General features: G+C 34.2%; 1 protein-coding gene across 1 annotated transcript in view; it reads left to right on the top strand.

Moving 5' to 3' along the window:
- LOC139501888 (uncharacterized) overlaps positions 1-6860 on the top strand; it is a 40099-nt gene extending 33239 nt beyond the window's left edge. The window contains exon 15 of the mRNA XM_071291126.1: positions 4918-6860. Within this exon, the coding sequence (XP_071147227.1) occupies positions 4918-5000 (83 nt within the window). The 3' untranslated portion in view covers positions 5001-6860. The remainder of the gene's footprint in view (positions 1-4917) is intronic.
- The last annotated feature ends 10109 nt before the right edge of the window (positions 6861-16969 follow it).

The following is a 16969-nucleotide window of genomic DNA, read 5'->3' as shown; positions in this document are numbered from 1 at the left end:
TCTATTAACCAATATTGTCAAATGTAAAAAAGAATTTCCCTCTCAAACTGAGATGCTTCAAAGTTGTTGTTATTACTGCTACATTAGGGACACACATTCGGATGTTCATTACAAGTTAAAAAAAATAATAAGTAGAACATATTCATGGGTATTTGTGATAAGAATTTTAATTTGAAAGAGTAGACAAACTGATTTTTGTTAACACTATCATTTATATGTCTCCTCTAGTCAAGGTTGAAAAAAGGAGACATAGGCCTGCTGTTTCCATTGCCACTCATGGTATGCCTATGATATTTGGTAAACAGTTGAAGTAGTATTGGTACATCTAATTATCATGGAGAGTATTTCCCCCTGCCCCCTCAGGCATGGTCTATTGATCTTGAAAATATGCAAAGTTAACATGTCAAGGTTTGCGATTATGTTAGTTTGATCTGAACAACTGACGGTTAATCAATATTTGGTATGCACAAACAATCACAATGGATATTACACATAACAAAGCTACTTCTACATTTGCTTTTTGCTATCAAATTTGCATATAGGCGAGACATATTTCTGTGTCAACTGTTTATGCTTTAAATGAAAATGGACTGTTGGAAAGTCGTAAAATAAAAAGATAAGCTATGGATACAATATCAGATGCAGTGAAAAGGGTTTAGTAATTTGATAAGCATATAATTTTGTTATTGGTTCAAGGAAAAATAAGCTATGGATACAATTTTCAACACAGTGGAAAGGGTTAGCAATTTGAAAAGCCTATAATTTTGTTATTGGATCAAGGGGAGATAAGCTATGGATACAATTTTCAACACAGTGGAAAGGGTTAGCAATTTGAAAAGCCTATAATTTTGTTATTGGATCAAGGGGAAATAAGCTATGGATACAATTTTCAACACAGTGGAAAGGGTTAGCAATTTGAAAAGCCTATAATTTTGTTATTGGATCAAGGGGAAATAAGCTATGGATACAATTTTCAACACAGTGGAAAGGGTTAGCAATTTGAAAAGCCTATAATTTTGTTATTGGATCAAGGGGAAATAAGCTATGGATACAATTTTCAACACAGTGGAAAGGGTTAGCAATTTGAAAAGCATATAATTTTGTTATTGGATCAAGGGGAGATAACTCTATCTAATTTTAATACAATTCCTGATGATGTTTAATTATATCCCCTTAAACATTGTCATTCGTGATTTCAATAAAAAGAGTCTAAATGATACAGAACATTCATTATTTTATTGTGAGTTAGATGGTGTTACAAATTTCTTTAATAAATTAGGTAGTATTGTAAGCAATAGCTACTGTTTATTTATAAATTTCGAAAACATTTTGATAAAAAAAGACCTTTCTTTGAAAAACAAGTCATGTTACATTTATTAATTATTACACCTTTTTAGGTTAATAATCAGAACAAAATCAATATTTTATGAATTGAAGAGTCTTTCCATTTTATATTGATTATTTTTGGTGGTTGCATTGCAACTGTAATTTATAAGATGTAAGTCGTTCATTTTATAGACAAGCATATTTAATAAATGACAAGTATAAGTATCATATAAATCAAAGGTTGCTGAATGTCAGAGCAGTAATGGCCCTAGAATCCCAATAAGTACATTTATGAAGTATTAATGTTGGTTCTAGAATTCCCAGCAAGTAGGTTCATGAAGGATTGATAGTGCAGTGTTGGACACAGCCAGTCGCCTGGTCGCCAAATGCGACCAGAACCTTGATTAGGCGATTAGAAATTGTCAAAAGATGGATAGTAACTGGCCCAAAAATAAATCATTGGGCGAGTGTATTATCATTTTCAAAATCGTTTTTTACTCCTATAATAAACCACCCCAACTTTGGAACACCCATTTTCGGAAATCCTCTGGTCACATCGTTAAAATGTGCAAGTGCATTAAAATATTAATATGGCTTATACAAACGCATCGTGACAATGTGCTTGTTAATAGTGGGTAAAATAGTTTTACTGACAATGATGGTCGCTAAACTATTTGTGTTTTATATAGGCTAGCGACAGTCATTGACAGTAAAACCTCGTCTGACCCACTTAACCAAACAAGGGCAAAAGGGAATTATGAAAAGAACTCATACACGGATACATCTAAGAAGCCGTCAAAATATTTTTCATACGAGTGTGGATAGTTAAACACTGTGAAGTAATTTTTACATTTGTGCAAAAAAAAAATTTCGGGTCATTCGAATGTCCTACACTATAGTGGCCAGTTATAATGGAAAACATTGAAAAAATGTGGCCAAACTTTTTATGATTGGAATACCCCTTTAAATACATATAAACGGAAATTCTAGGGTTGTAATCTTCTTTAAATATGGTTGTGAAGTAGTTTTAATTATTGAAAACAATCATTAGATAGAAAAAATGAATAGTTCATCTAACTTTGCATTTTCAGGACTTCAATATTTTTGGGATACGATTGCTTTTAAGCAATCTGTAGACTTTTACCGTTGACTCAGGGCTCATTCCCTCACGTCAACCGTTTTATTCTAAACATTCAGCAACATCTCAGATTCTTATGATTGTCTTGCTTTAAAAGGTAAAAACAAGCAAAAGGATTGAACATAAACAACTTTCCTGTAATGTTCTTCTCATAATCTTCATGTTTGATTTTTCCCTTGACTTACATGCGTGTTTTTAACAACACGGAAATTCAGAATTAAGCAGTATTTATATTTAGTGTTTTTATAAATTTAGAAACACGTCAGAGGGAAGTCCCCAGTTTTGATAAATGCGAAAGTTCTTTGAATTCCGATAATTCTATTTCTGTCATATAAGAACTGAAGTGGAGTTTTCTATATTTTACCGTTATGAAACTGATACTGTACTCTCATAAAGAAATTGAGACTCATTCATCATATCATATATTAAATAAACGTTCTTGTTCCAAATCGCAAGTCGCGGGTTTGTTTATGTATTAATGCGCATGCGTATAGTTTTCTTGATTTCAAGGGATATCAGATTGAGTGGTTGTTCTGGATTCCCCGCTTATTAATTAATTTGAAACTCATTGGATTCTTTCTATGTCTGCCTGCTATTGAGGGTTTAATATTGTTGTTGCATAATTTAAAATCATATGCATCATTTAAATTAAAATCAATGAAGTTTTACCTATAACACCCCTTTAGCCAAAATGGAGTCTTCCATATTATCGTTTCGAGTTGTCTCCCTTTCAGAAGTATTTCCCGTCAAGAAAAATTAACTCGTTAGATGTCGATAAACGTCGTATTATATTAAGAACGATCTCAATTTAAACAGAGGAGTGTGTACGGAAGGATTAATGCCCACTGACCCAAAGGAAATTAATAATTAAAGAGTTAGAAATGGGGTTCCTCCTAGAATTAACGGTGATAAGATACGAAGTGAATGGGTACAAGTGATCACAAGTCAAATCGGCACCTGGTTAAATCGGCATCTAGTCAAATCGGCACCTATTTAAAAGTCAATTCGGCATCCAATAATATTTGATATAATATATGGGACTGGGAAATGGGATTCCTCCTAGAATTAACGGTGATAAGATACGAAGTGAATAGTCCCGATATTACTGGGTACAAGTCAAATCGGCACCCATAGAAAAAGTCAAATCGGCACTTGGTTAAATCGGCATCTAGTCAAATCGGCACCTATTTAAAATTCAATTCGGCATCCAATAATACTTGATATAATATATGGGACTGGGACTATTTAAGTTTGTAATTTAAGTATACTAGCATAAAAGTCCCCCACGGTCCCAGCTTGTCTGGCATATCAGCCGCTCGACATCAGAGTAATCTCGAACTATGAAGTGAAATACCTTCTCTCTCTCTCTCAGTGACTGTGGAAAGTAAACTTGGAATTGATAGCACACAAATAAAACACAATAAGTACATTGCTCGTACACTTGTATCCGGGATTAGCTATTTTTAAAGTTGAGTGACTATTCAGATTTATATTACCTTTGCATGTGCAGTTGAATTAGTTTTGAAAATAATACTATCCAGCTGTACCACAAATAATTATGACGTCTTGGAAGGCTATCATAATTTTTTTCTTTGAAGCTTACTTCGACGTCGAAGTAAGGCGTAAAAAAAAACAAATATAATAGCCTTTCAAGACGTCATAATTATTTGGACTATCAAGGCCAGGGCTGCCAAAAATGCGTGAGACTCACGCATGTTCGTGCTTTTTTGCAGCAGAATCCTTGGATCAATTGTTTCCTCTTTGATCTTTTCTATTTTGGCCAAATCTCACGAATTTGCTTAATGAAAAGTTGGCAGAACTGCTAAACATGTGTCAATGAAAACTATATGGCAATCGTATCCCTCAGAGCATTCTGCTCTTTGATTATATTTTTTTTACAATATGACGGCGACAAAATAAAGTCTTCATTATTCAAAAACTTGAATAGACTTAACAATAGATTTAACAATGACTTGTAAATAATAAAAATGATATCCAACACAAGACATACAAACATGCTTCTCAATAAGATCTACAAGCAAGCAAACCTAACTGATTGCTATAAAAATGCTAAAAGGAAATAATTAAATAAATATTTAAATGAATATTTTTTTTCCAGGTTAGGGCTATTCCATAAAAAAATGTATGGGGGGTTTGGAAGGCAGTTTTTGTCAGCACCCACCACCCAGACAATTGTAATTGAGAATTTGGTGCATTATAGTGTGAAAAGTTGCTCTGATACCAATCACCCATGTATTATTAATACAATGTGCCCATACATTTTTTTCTGGAATAGCCCTTACCAAATCATGCGCTTGGTATTATTGTTTTTATCGAAATAATACCTTTCACTGTTCTGCTGGAAATATTGCAATGTTTGTCTGTTCTTAGTCAGGTTGTCTCTTTGACATATTCCCCTTTCCATTCTTAATTTTAATGTTTTAATTTTACAGAAAGTTTGGAAGACAGAATAGAACATTTTGCAAAGAGGCGGAAAATTATGTCTGCAACAGAATCAACAGTCGAGACTACATGATGGAAAATATGTGGACACACATAACTGTCTTACCAAACAAATGAAAGATGGTTTCATTTAACAATGGAAAATCATCACTTATTGGAGGCATCAAATTTGAATATATCTGTCTCAGTTGTCATGGAAATATAATGGAAAAAGACAAAACAGAAAAAACTAAATAATAAAGATATGGAATCCAGATTTCATATTTGTTTCAAAGGCAGCAAGAAGAGTTAAAGAGAAGTCATTTGACACCAAAGCAATACATGTATTTGATGTGCTAGACACACCTGAGCAATACACATATTTGATGTGTTACTGTGTACACCTGAGCAATACACATATTTGATGTGTTACTGTGTACACCTGAGCAATACACATATTTGATGTGTTACTGTGTACACTCGAGCAATACACGTATTTGATGTGTTACTTTGTACACTGTCCACATAGTAACTTATTATGCTAGTCAATTATTAGCTGCATTTTGGTGCAGAATTATATTACAAGGGTGCTAGAGATTACATTTCTATTTTTAACTTTATTCCCTGTTTTGTTTACAATATTTTAATTAATGCTGCATAATTTTGTTGAGAGAAGATAAAGTGCTAATTTTTAATGGAGCAATACTTTGTTTATATATTTTGTATATAATGTTAAATGTTGGGAAAGGTAATACTCAGCTTGTCTATGTTCTGCTGTTGTAACCTAGATGCATTTTTTAGATTTTTATGCCCCACCTACAATAGTAGAGGGGCATTATGTTTTCTAGTCTGCGGCTCTGTTCGTTCATTGGTTCGTTCGTCTGTGCGTCCTTTCAGGTTAAAGTTTTTGGTCAAGGTAGTTTTTGATGAAATTGAAGTCCAATCAACTTGAAACTTAGTACATATGTTCCCTATAGTATAATCTTTCTAATTTTAATGCCAAATTAGATTATTACCCAATTTCCCAGTCCATGGAACATGGAAAAGGATAGTGTGAGTGGGGCATCCGTGTACTTTGGACACATTGTTTAGTATATAATAATGTTAGAACAGTTGCCAATCCTTAAATATACTTTTCCAGGAGTACAATAGATCATCATATTTTTTTCTTGTTTTTCACACACATAGGTATCAGAATTAAAGGTTGGGTTAGTTAAAAATAGATTACCTACAACTGGGGGATTAAATTTGTAGGTTCAATGAACCAAGGTTGTGACATATTATGTTTTTGTTTGTGAAAACCTTTAAACCTTATTAGTCCCCTACTGAGGGTTGGCAACTTTTAACTAGGATAACTTAATTGAGGGTTGGCAACTTTTAACAGGATAACTTAATTGAGGGTTGGCAACTTGTACCTAGGATAACTGAAACTTTGAATCTCTCATTCATTTACTAGCTTTTTCATAGGACGTCTGAAAGTAAATAGATTTATAAATTTTAACCAAAGCATTACATATAGCCAGGTGGTAATTTATATTTGAAATATAAAAATGTTGATATTGTGGTAATTAGTTACCATGCATGCATATATAGTGAAGTTAAATATTGATAATTATGTATTTATTTACTTGTTTGTTTATATTTTAAACATTTTAAACTATGTTTGTTTACATGGGGATAACTTTGTATGTGCCAAATGATATTGTTACATGTTGTTATGGAAACAGGTATAGATTGTGTTATGTTATCGTAATGGTTTTTATTAAGTCAATGTTACTATGAAGTCTAGCATAGGAGTTTGGTTAGCTCATTTGTAGGTACTCATGGACTGTTCCCAAAATAATTTCTTATCGTTTAATTGTTGATATCATGTCGGTGTAGCTTATTTGTAAACTCACATGACATTTGCTATAGATAATTTAATTTTATAAATCATCATCCTTTTTCTTATGAAGCCAAGGTTTTACAAAAAAAAATATCTACAGTCGTGTATTTTTATCTCCAGAGTTACAATTAATTGTTTTGTTAAACTTTTTTTTTAAGTGTAAATAATTATACAAATTTGTAAAAGTGAACTATAGGTTATTTTAAAATTGTTCAGTGTTATTCTTTGAGGGTAACATAATGGTTAAAGAAAATAAATGATTTAGGATGTTTGATACTCTTGTTTTTGACATTTTGTCTGATATTGGGAATCCTCTAGTTTCATGTACGTAGTGCCAATAAAAATGTTGCCTGCTGACCCCTTCTATTTATGCCCCATCTAGGATAGTAGAGGGGCACTATGTTTTCTGATCTGTGCATCCTTTGTCTGTCTGTCCTGCTTCAGGTTAAATCTTTTGGTCAAGGTAGTTTTTTTTATAAAACAGTCTTTTAAAAAGCTTATTCTTTTGTAAGAGGAGTAAACATCCTTAATTTAAAAAAAGGGATTTTTTATTCATCTGTCGGGCATTTTATCTAATAAGTTGTTGAGATTTCAAGTACCCTGGTATCTTATGTATCTAGCCTCACAATTTTCAATAATTTTTAAAAGTATATGTTGTGCTTGTGGTTGTTTATAAATATGGTATTAGACGTAATAAGTCAAAATCAAGTGGATGAATGCTGTGTAAATTAAGTTGTTTGGGATGAGACATAGATATAGGAAGATGTGGTATGAGTGCCAATGAGACAACTCTCCATCAAAGTCACAATTATAAAAATAGCTTTTTATATCATTCCATAAAACAGTTCGAACAGCATGCATGAATAGTTAAATCATTATCAGCCTAATTCACCATAGTCGCCTGCCATCAAAATGAATGAAAAAAACTGCTATATATATATTAAAAAGTTCCTATGTTACTACCACATACTATTTGTAGGATACCAGTTTCAGTGGTAGCAATGAACCACAAAATTCCAATGTTCAGTGAATAGTCCAGTCAATCTAGCATAAATTTGACCCTAACCTTGAAGTAATTGCAACAGAAGATTTTTAAGTTTTAATCTAAATAGCATTATACCCCAAATATACACAGAAAAAAGTCCAAAAGAATCTAATTTGAGGAAAACTAAAAATCATGATTTTAAAATTCCTATGGAGATTTGCATTGAAATGGTAGATAACTCTGCAAAAAAAAAAGCAGAAATATCAATAAAAATTGATACAAAACTTTACCTGTTCTATTCAACAGAATGTATTGATTCTTGATGTTTTTTGTCATCTTTAGAGTAAAACAAACAACTGTTTTATAAAACTAATAAGCCACCAAATCATTTAAAGTGGATTTTATCGACTAGAATCAGGACTGTTTCTGGAGTTGATTGTAAATGAAATATGGTTAAGGATGAACTTATAATTATGTTTTTGATATAAGATCACACAACTGATATATAATATTAACAGGGTAAAACTAGCGAATTGTTTTGATTGTTATTATTAAATGTTAACGGCACAAAACTAGTGAATTATTTTGATTGTTATTATAAAATGTTAACAGCGTAAAACTAGTGAATTATTTTGAATGTTGTTATAAAATGTTAACAGCGTAAAACTAGTGAATTACTTTGAATGTTATAAAGTAACCCATGACATGCTATGTGCCAATTGATTGTTTTTAATGTTGCCATAAAAAGACTTGTAGAGAAAATTTATAAGTGTTTGAAACTTTATTCTGTCTGTGTTTAAGAGATATAAAGCTTAGGAAGGTTATTTTGATATTTAGAAAGTTTTTTGGGTTTTTTTTTTTTTAAATATTTTTGGATGGTGAATTTAACTATATTATGATAATATTAAGAGGATAAGAAATATTGCTCATATTAACAAGAAAAGAGATTGAATTTAACAATTTTGTGTAGAATGTCCAATTTGTTTGAGCTAATATGTACACATTTTTTAATGTGCCATTTTTATGTAAAATCTGAAATGTTTGATTTACACCATAGGATTTGTTTAGTTAGAACCAAATTTCAAGAGCTGTATTTAACTCATATTTCATTTACAGCGGATTTCATTGAGTGTGTAGGCAAAGGTAATATCTTTAGTTAACTTGCTTGCTAGCTGAACCATGAAGTCATTATTAGGTTAGGAAAAATACCCTTCTTCAAGAGTAGACTAGTCTGACAGATAATCAATCTATCTGTCTGTTGGACCAGGCTACTTTGAAAGGAGGGAAGTATACCTGACCGAATAAGACTTCACAGTTCAGCTAACAAGCAAGCTAACCTTTGCCTACACACTCAATGAAATCTTCTGTAACATTGTACAAGGTTTTGTAGAAGATAAAAACTTGTCAGCAGATTGTTAACCTGGTGTTGTATGATCTGTTGTATTATATCTGCTTACAGTTTTAAGATTGATTATACATTCGATACATTCTATACCAACCATACAAGAGTTTGCCAATTGGTTTCTGCAATCTTTTAAACTTCCTATTGATTAAACAGTTGAACATCTGTACTGATACTCTTATGAAAGATTTTAAAGAATGTATTATTATATATGTTATTCTGTAACAATTGAGGTTTTTATATATGTTTTATGTATTGATAACATTATTTGACAACTATTAATGAAATGTTCACAGCATTATATTATTGTTAATGAAATTTACACAGCATTATAAAATGTCTTCCAAATGATTATAGAATTTTTCTTTACTTTTTTAAAGATCTTTAATCAGTTTAATGTCAAAACTAGCCATTTTCCAACACAGAGGCTGAGCTTGTTCAGTCAAGTGTTGCATTTTTATACTAGTTTTGTTCACAACAGAGCATCTGTATAATTGTACCTGTCATGTTCCTGTTCAATTAAAAGAAGAAGAAAATGTGATTTCAATGATTTTTGTAGAAATGTGTTGAGTAAGTTACACCTATAACTATTTGTACACCATTGCTGGATATCAAAAATGTTCCTGTAAAATTTTGACGCCACAATGCTAAAGTGATGGTTGTTTAAAGTCATCAGTTTAAGTGTCACAATATCTTACTTCATGTGTTGCAGATTCCAAAATAGCTATATTAAAAGTCTTTCCATTTTTTAGAGACTTTAAAATGAGAGAAATAAAAGGTGATTACTGATAATACTTTATGACAATTTGAATATAAGTAAACATAAAATAATTGGATGATGTTTGTTGTTGTTAATTGCCCCTGCTGCTAGACAAGTTTTTTTCTTGTGACGTCTGTATGTCTGCCCCTACATCCCCAAATTATGTTAACCAGAGCTAGGAAGCTTCAAACCCATTGTGTATTACCACCAAACAAAATTTAAGTTAGAAAATGTGTGGCTTCACTTTTATTGTTCTCAAGTTATGGCACTTTATAAAAGGAAAAATTGCTGAATTTGCTGTTGCCAAAACAAAATATTATGCAAACTTGTAGACAATGCAGCTGTTCCAGACATTTTTCTTTCTTTTTTTGTTTTGTTCAAGTCAAGTTTCCTGAAAGATGATTTTTTGCTTAATGTTGACATTTCTTTTTATCTATCCTGATTTAAAGCTTACAAAGGGCCTTTGTGGGCTTTTGTCATTACATGCTATCTGTGAATCGTTTTCTATGACCACCATTAAATTTTACAAAGATCATCTTTTATGATGCTACTTGGCCAAATTTAACATTGGCAGGCCCGTAGCCAGGAATTTTCAAGGGGGTTATTTGGACTTACAAACTCGACTTTAACAGTCACAATTCGAAGAGATTGTTGACCTTAACAGTGCTTGTTTTTTTTTAAGGGGGGTTCATCCGAAACCCCCCTGGCTACGGGTATGATTGGCCACAATCATCATTTTGTCATTTGGGTGTAAATATGTGTTTGATGGCCGCACATACCGACTACCATGTATAATATGGTTTAAAGTAGAAGATGGGGGTGAAATGACTATTATCCTCAAAACCACAAAAGATAGAGAAAATCTGCTGTGGGAGGTAGGGTTCAGAATGATGCAATCTACCTTCTGTTTATTTACATGTAGAGGTTGGTAGTTATGACAGCTAATTGGACAGGGTTGATGGTTATCCATGAGTTTGACAGTAAATCTTGAATATTGATGGTTTACTAGTTCATTATGAAAGTTGGTTAACCACTCCATCCATCAGTCCTGATTTTGTCACTACAACTCCGTAGCTCATAGGTCCTTATGTTATTTTTTGACTATTTGCAGACCATGACAAAAAATAACATAAGGACCTATGAGCTAAGGTGAAGGTTGATGGTTTACCAGGAATTTTGACAGTTCATTTGGGAAGGTTGATGGTTTACAAGGAGTTTTGACAGTTCATTGGTGAAGGTTTATGGTTTACCAGGAGTTCTGACAGTTCATAGGTGAAGGTTGATGGTTTACCAGGAGTTCTGACAGTTCATAGGTGAAGGTTGATGGTTTACCTGGAGTTTTGACAGTACATAGGTGAAGGTTTATGGTTTACAAGGAGTTTTGACAGTACATAGGTGAAGGTTGATGGTTTATCAGGAGTTTTGACAGTTCATTGGTGAAGGTTGATGGTTTACAAGGAGTTTTGACAATACATAGGTGAAGGTTGATGGTTTATCAGGAGTTTTGACAGTACATAGGTGAAGGTTTATGGTTTACCAGGAGTTTTGACAGTACATAGGTGAAGGTTTATGGTTTACCAGGAGTTTTGACAGTACATAGGTGAAGGTTGATGGTTTACCAGGAGTTTTAACAATACATAGTTGAAGATTGATGGTTTACCAGGAGTTTTGACAGTACATAGGTGAAGGTTGATGGTTTACCAGGAGTTTTGACAGTACATAGGTGAAGGTTGATGGTTTACCAGGAGTTTTGACAGTACATAGGTGAAGGTTTATGGTTTACCAGGAGTTTTGACAGTACATAGGTGAAGGTTGATGGTTTACCAGGAGTTTTGACAGTACATAGGTGAAGGTTTATGGTTTACCAGGAGTTTTGACAGTACATAGTTGAAGGTTGATGGTTTACAAGGAGTTTTGACAGTTCATTGGCGAAGGTTGATGGTTTACCAGGAGTTCTGACAGTTCATTGGTGAAGGTTTATGGTTTACCAGGAGTTTTGACAGTACATAGATGAAGGTTAATGGTTTTCCAGGAGTTTTGACAATACATAGGTGAAGGTTGATGATTTTCTTTGAGTTTTAACAGTTTATAGGTGAAGGTTTTTGGTTAACCAGGAGTTTTGAAAGTACATTGTTGAAGGTTGCTTATTTATCAGGATTTTTGACAATACATAGTTGAAGGTTAAAAGTTTACCAGCAGTTTCGACAGTTCATTAGTGAATTAAGAAATTGATGATTTAACATGAGTTTTGTACAGTTTATTTGTGAAGGTTTATTATCTATCAGGATGTTTTGACAGTACATGGGTGAAGGTTGATGTTTTACCAGGAGTTTTAATTGGTGGTTCATTGGTGAAGGTTTATGGTTTACCAGGATTTTTGACAATACATAGTTGAAGATTGATGGTTTACCAGGAGTTTTGACAGTACATAGGTGAAGGTTGATGGTTTACCAGGAGTTTTGACAGTACATAGGTGAAGGTTTATGGTTTACCAGGAGTTTTGACAGTGCATAGGTGAAGGTTTATGGTTTACCAGGAGTTTTGACAGTACATAGGTGAAGGTTAATGGTTTACCAGGAGTTTTGACAGTACATAGGTGAAGGTTTATGGTTTACCAGGAGTTTTGACAGTGCATAGGTGAAGGTTTATGGTTTACAAGGAGTTTTGACAGTTCATTGGTGAAGGTTAATGGTTTACCAGGAGTTTTGACAGTTCATTTGTGAAGGTTGATGGTTTATCAGGAGTTTTGACAGTACATAGGTGAAGGTTTATGGTTTATCAGGAGTTTTGACAGTACATAGGTGAAGGTTTATGGTTTACCAGGAGTTTTGACAGTACATAGGTGAAGGTTTATGGTTTACCAGGAGTTTTGACAGTACATAGGTGAAGGTTGATGGTTTACCAGGAGTTTTGACAATACATAGTTGAAGATTGATGGTTTACCAGGATTTTTGACAATACATAGTTGAAGATTGATGGTTTACCAGGAGTTTTGACAGTACATAGGTGAGGTTTATGGTTTACCAGGAGTTTCGACAGTACATAGGTGAAGGTTGATGGTTTACCAGGAGTTTTGACAATACATAGTTGAAGATTGATGGTTTACCAGGAGTTTTGACAGTACATAGGTGAAGGTTTATGGTTTACAAGGAGTTTTGACAGTACATAGGTGAAGGTTGATGGTTTACCAGGAGTTCTGACAGTTCATAGGTGAAGGTTGATGGTTTACCTGGAATTTTGACAATACATAGGTGAAGGTTGATGGTTTACCTGGAATTTTGACAATACATAGGTGAAGGTTAATGGTTTACCTGGAATTTTGACAGTTCATTTGGGAACGTTGATGGTTTACCAGGAGTTTTGACAGTACATTGTTGAAGGTTGATGGTTTACCAGGAGTTTTGACAGTACATAGGTGAAGGTTGATGGTTTACAAGGAGTTTTGACAGTTCATTGGTGAAGGTTTATGGTTTACCAGGAGTTTTGACAGTTCATAGGTGAAGGTTGATGGTTTACCAGGAGTTCTGACAGTTCATAGGTGAAGGTTGATGGTTTACCTGGAGTTTTGACAGTTCATAGGTGAAGGTTGATGGTTTACCTGGAGTTTTGACAGTACATAGGTGAAGGTTTATGGTTTACAAGGAGTTTTGACAGTACATAGGTGAAGGTTTATGGTTTACCAGGAGTTTTGACAGTACATAGGTGAAGGTTGATGGTTTACCAGGAGTTTTGACAGTACATAGGTGAAGGTTTATGGTTTACCAGGAGTTTTGACAGTACATAGGTGAAGGTTTTATTTACCAGGAGTTTTGACAGTACATAGGTGAAGGTTGATGGTTTACCAGGAGTTTTGACAATACATAGTTGAAGATTGATGGTTTACCAGGAGTTTTGACAGTTCATTGGCGAAGGTTGATGGTTTAACAGGAATTTTGACAGTACATAGGTGAAGATTGATGGTTTACAAGGAGTTTTAACAGTTCATTGGCGAAGGTTGATGGTTTACCAGGAGTTCTGACAGTTCATAGGTGAAGGTTGATGGTTTACCTGGAATTTTGACAATACATAGGTGAAGGTTAATGGTTTACCTGGAATTTTGACAGTTCATTTGGGAACGTTGATGGTTTACCAGGAGTTTTGACAGTACATTGTTGAAGGTTGATGGTTTACCAGGAGTTTTGACAGTACATAGGTGAAGGTTGATGGTTTACAAGGAGTTTTGACAGTTCATTGGTGAAGGTTAATGGTTTACCAGGAGTTTTGACAGTTCATTGGTAAAGGTTAATAGTTTACCAGGAGTTTTGACAGTACATAGGTGAAGGTTAATGGTTTTCCAGGAGTTTTGACAATACATAGGTGAAGGTTGATGATTTTCTTTGAGTTTTAACAGTTTATAGGTGAAGGTTTTTGGTTAAGCAGGAGTTTTGAAAGTACATTGTTGAAGGTTGCTTATTTATCAGGAGTTTTGACAATACATAGTTGAAGGTTTAAAGTTTACCAGGAGTTTCGACAGTTCATTAGTGAATTAAGATTGATGATTTAACATGAGTTTTGTACAGTTTATTTGTGAAGGTTTATTATCTATCAGGATGTTTTGACAGTACATGGGTGAAGGTTGATGTTTTACCAGGAGTTTTAATTGGTGGTTCATTGGTGAAGGTTTATGGTTTACCAGGATTTTTGACAATACATAGTTGAAGATTGATGGTTTACCAGGAGTTTTGACAGTACATAGGTGAAGGTTGATGGTTTACCAGGAGTTTTGACAGTACATAGGTGAAGGTTTATGGTTTACCAGGAGTTTTGACAGTGCATAGGTGAAGGTTTATGGTTTACCAGGAGTTTTGACAGTACATAGGTGAAGGTTTATGGTTTACCAGGAGTTTTGACAGTACATAGGTGAAGGTTGGTGGTTTACCAGGAGTTTTGACAATACATAGTTGAAGATTGATGGTTTACCAGGATTTTTGACAATTCATAGTTGAAGATTTATGGTTTACCAGGAGTTTTGACAGTACATAGGTGAAGGTTTATGGTTTACCAGGAGTTTTGACAGTGCATAGGTGAAGGTTTATGGTTTACCAGGAGTTTTGACAGTACATAGGTGAAGGTTTATGGTTTACCAGGAGTTTTGACAGTACATAGGTGAAGGTTGATGGTTTACCAGGAGTTTTGACAATACATAGTTGAAGATTGATGGTTTACCAGGATTTTTGAAAATACATAGTTGAAGATTTGTGGTTTACCAGGAGTTTTGACAGTACATAGGTGAAGGTTTATGGTTTACCAGGAGTTTTGACAGTACATAGGTGAAGGTTGATGGTTTACCAGGAGTTTTGACAGTACATAGGTGAAGGTTTATGGTTTACCAGGAGTTTTGACAGTACATAGGTGAAGGTTTATGGTTAACCAGGAGTTTTGACAGTACATAGGTGAAGGTTGATGGTTTACCAGGAGTTTTGACAGTACATTGGTGAAGGTTGATGGTTTACCAGGAGTTTTGACAGTACATAGGTGAAGGTTTATGGTTTACAAGGAGTTTTGACAGTTCATTGGTGAAGGTTAATGGTTTACCAGGAGTTTTGACAGTTCATTGGTGAAGGTTGATGGTTTATCAGGAGTTTTGACAGTACATAGGTGAAGGTTTATGGTTTATCAGGAGTTTTGACAGTACATAGGTGAAGGTTTATGGTTTACCAGGAGTTTTGACAGTACAGAGGTGAAGGTTGATGGTTTACCAGGAGTTTTGACAGTACATAGGTGAAGGTTGATGGTTTACCAGGAGTTTTGACAATACATAGTTGAAGATTGATGGTTTACCAGGATTTTTGACAATACATAGTTGAAGATTGATGGTTTACCAGGAGTTTTGACAGTACATAGGTGAAGGTTTATGGTTTACCAGGAGTTTTGACAGTACATAGGTGAAGGTTGATGGTTTACCAGGAGTTTTGACAGTACATAGGTGAAGGTTGATGGTTTACCTAGAATTTTGACAATACATAGGTGAAGGTTAATGGTTTACCTGGAATTTTGACAGTTCATTTGGGAACGTTGATGGTTTACCAGGAGTTTTGACAGTACATTGTTGAAGGTTGATGGTTTACCAGGAGTTTTGACAGTACATAGGTGAAGGTTGATGGTTTACAAGGAGTTTTGACAGTTCATTGGTGAAGGTTTATGGTTTACCAGGAGTTTTGACAGTTCATAGGTGAAGGTTGATGGTTTACCAGGAGTTCTGACAGTTCATAGGTGAAGGTTGATGGTTTACCTGGAGTTTTGACAGTTCATAGGTGAAGGTTGATGGTTTACCTGGAGTTTTGACAGTACATAGGTGAAGGTTTGTGGTTTACAAGGAGTTTTGACAGTACATAGGTGAAGGTTTATGGTTTACCAGGAGTTTTGACAGTGCATAGGTGAAGGTTTATGGTTTACCAGGAGTTTTGACAGTACATAGGTGAAGGTTTATGGTTTACCAGGAGTTTTGACAGTACATAGGTGAAGGTTGATGGTTTACCAGGAGTTTTGACAGTACATAGGTGAAGGTTTATGGTTTACCAGGAGTTTTGACAGTACATAGGTGAAGGTTTATGGTTAACCAGGAGTTTTGACAGTACATAGGTGAAGGTTGATGGTTTACCAGGAGTTTTGACAGTACATTGGTGAAGGTTGCTGGTTTACCAGGAGTTTTCACAGTACATAGGTGAAGGTTTATGGTTTACAAGGAGTTTTGACAGTTCATTGGTGAAGGTTAATGGTTTACCAGGAGTTTTGACAGTTCATTGGTGAAGGTTGATGGTTTATCAGGAGTTTTGACAGTACATAGGTGAAGGTTTATGGTTTATCAGGAGTTTTGACAGTACATAGGTGAAGGTTTATGGTTTACCAGGAGTTTTGACAGTACATAGGTGAAGGTTGATGGTTTACCAGGAGTTTTGACAGTACATAGGTGAAGGTTGATGGTTTACCAGGAGTTTTGACAATACATAGTTGAAGATTGATGGTTTACCAGGATTTTTGACAATACATAG

Source organism: Mytilus edulis, chromosome 13 (assembly GCF_963676685.1).
Source record: "Mytilus edulis chromosome 13, xbMytEdul2.2, whole genome shotgun sequence".
NCBI classification, from domain to species: Eukaryota; Metazoa; Mollusca; class Bivalvia; order Mytilida; family Mytilidae; genus Mytilus; species Mytilus edulis.
This window is presented reverse-complemented; position numbering and strand designations above follow the sequence as displayed.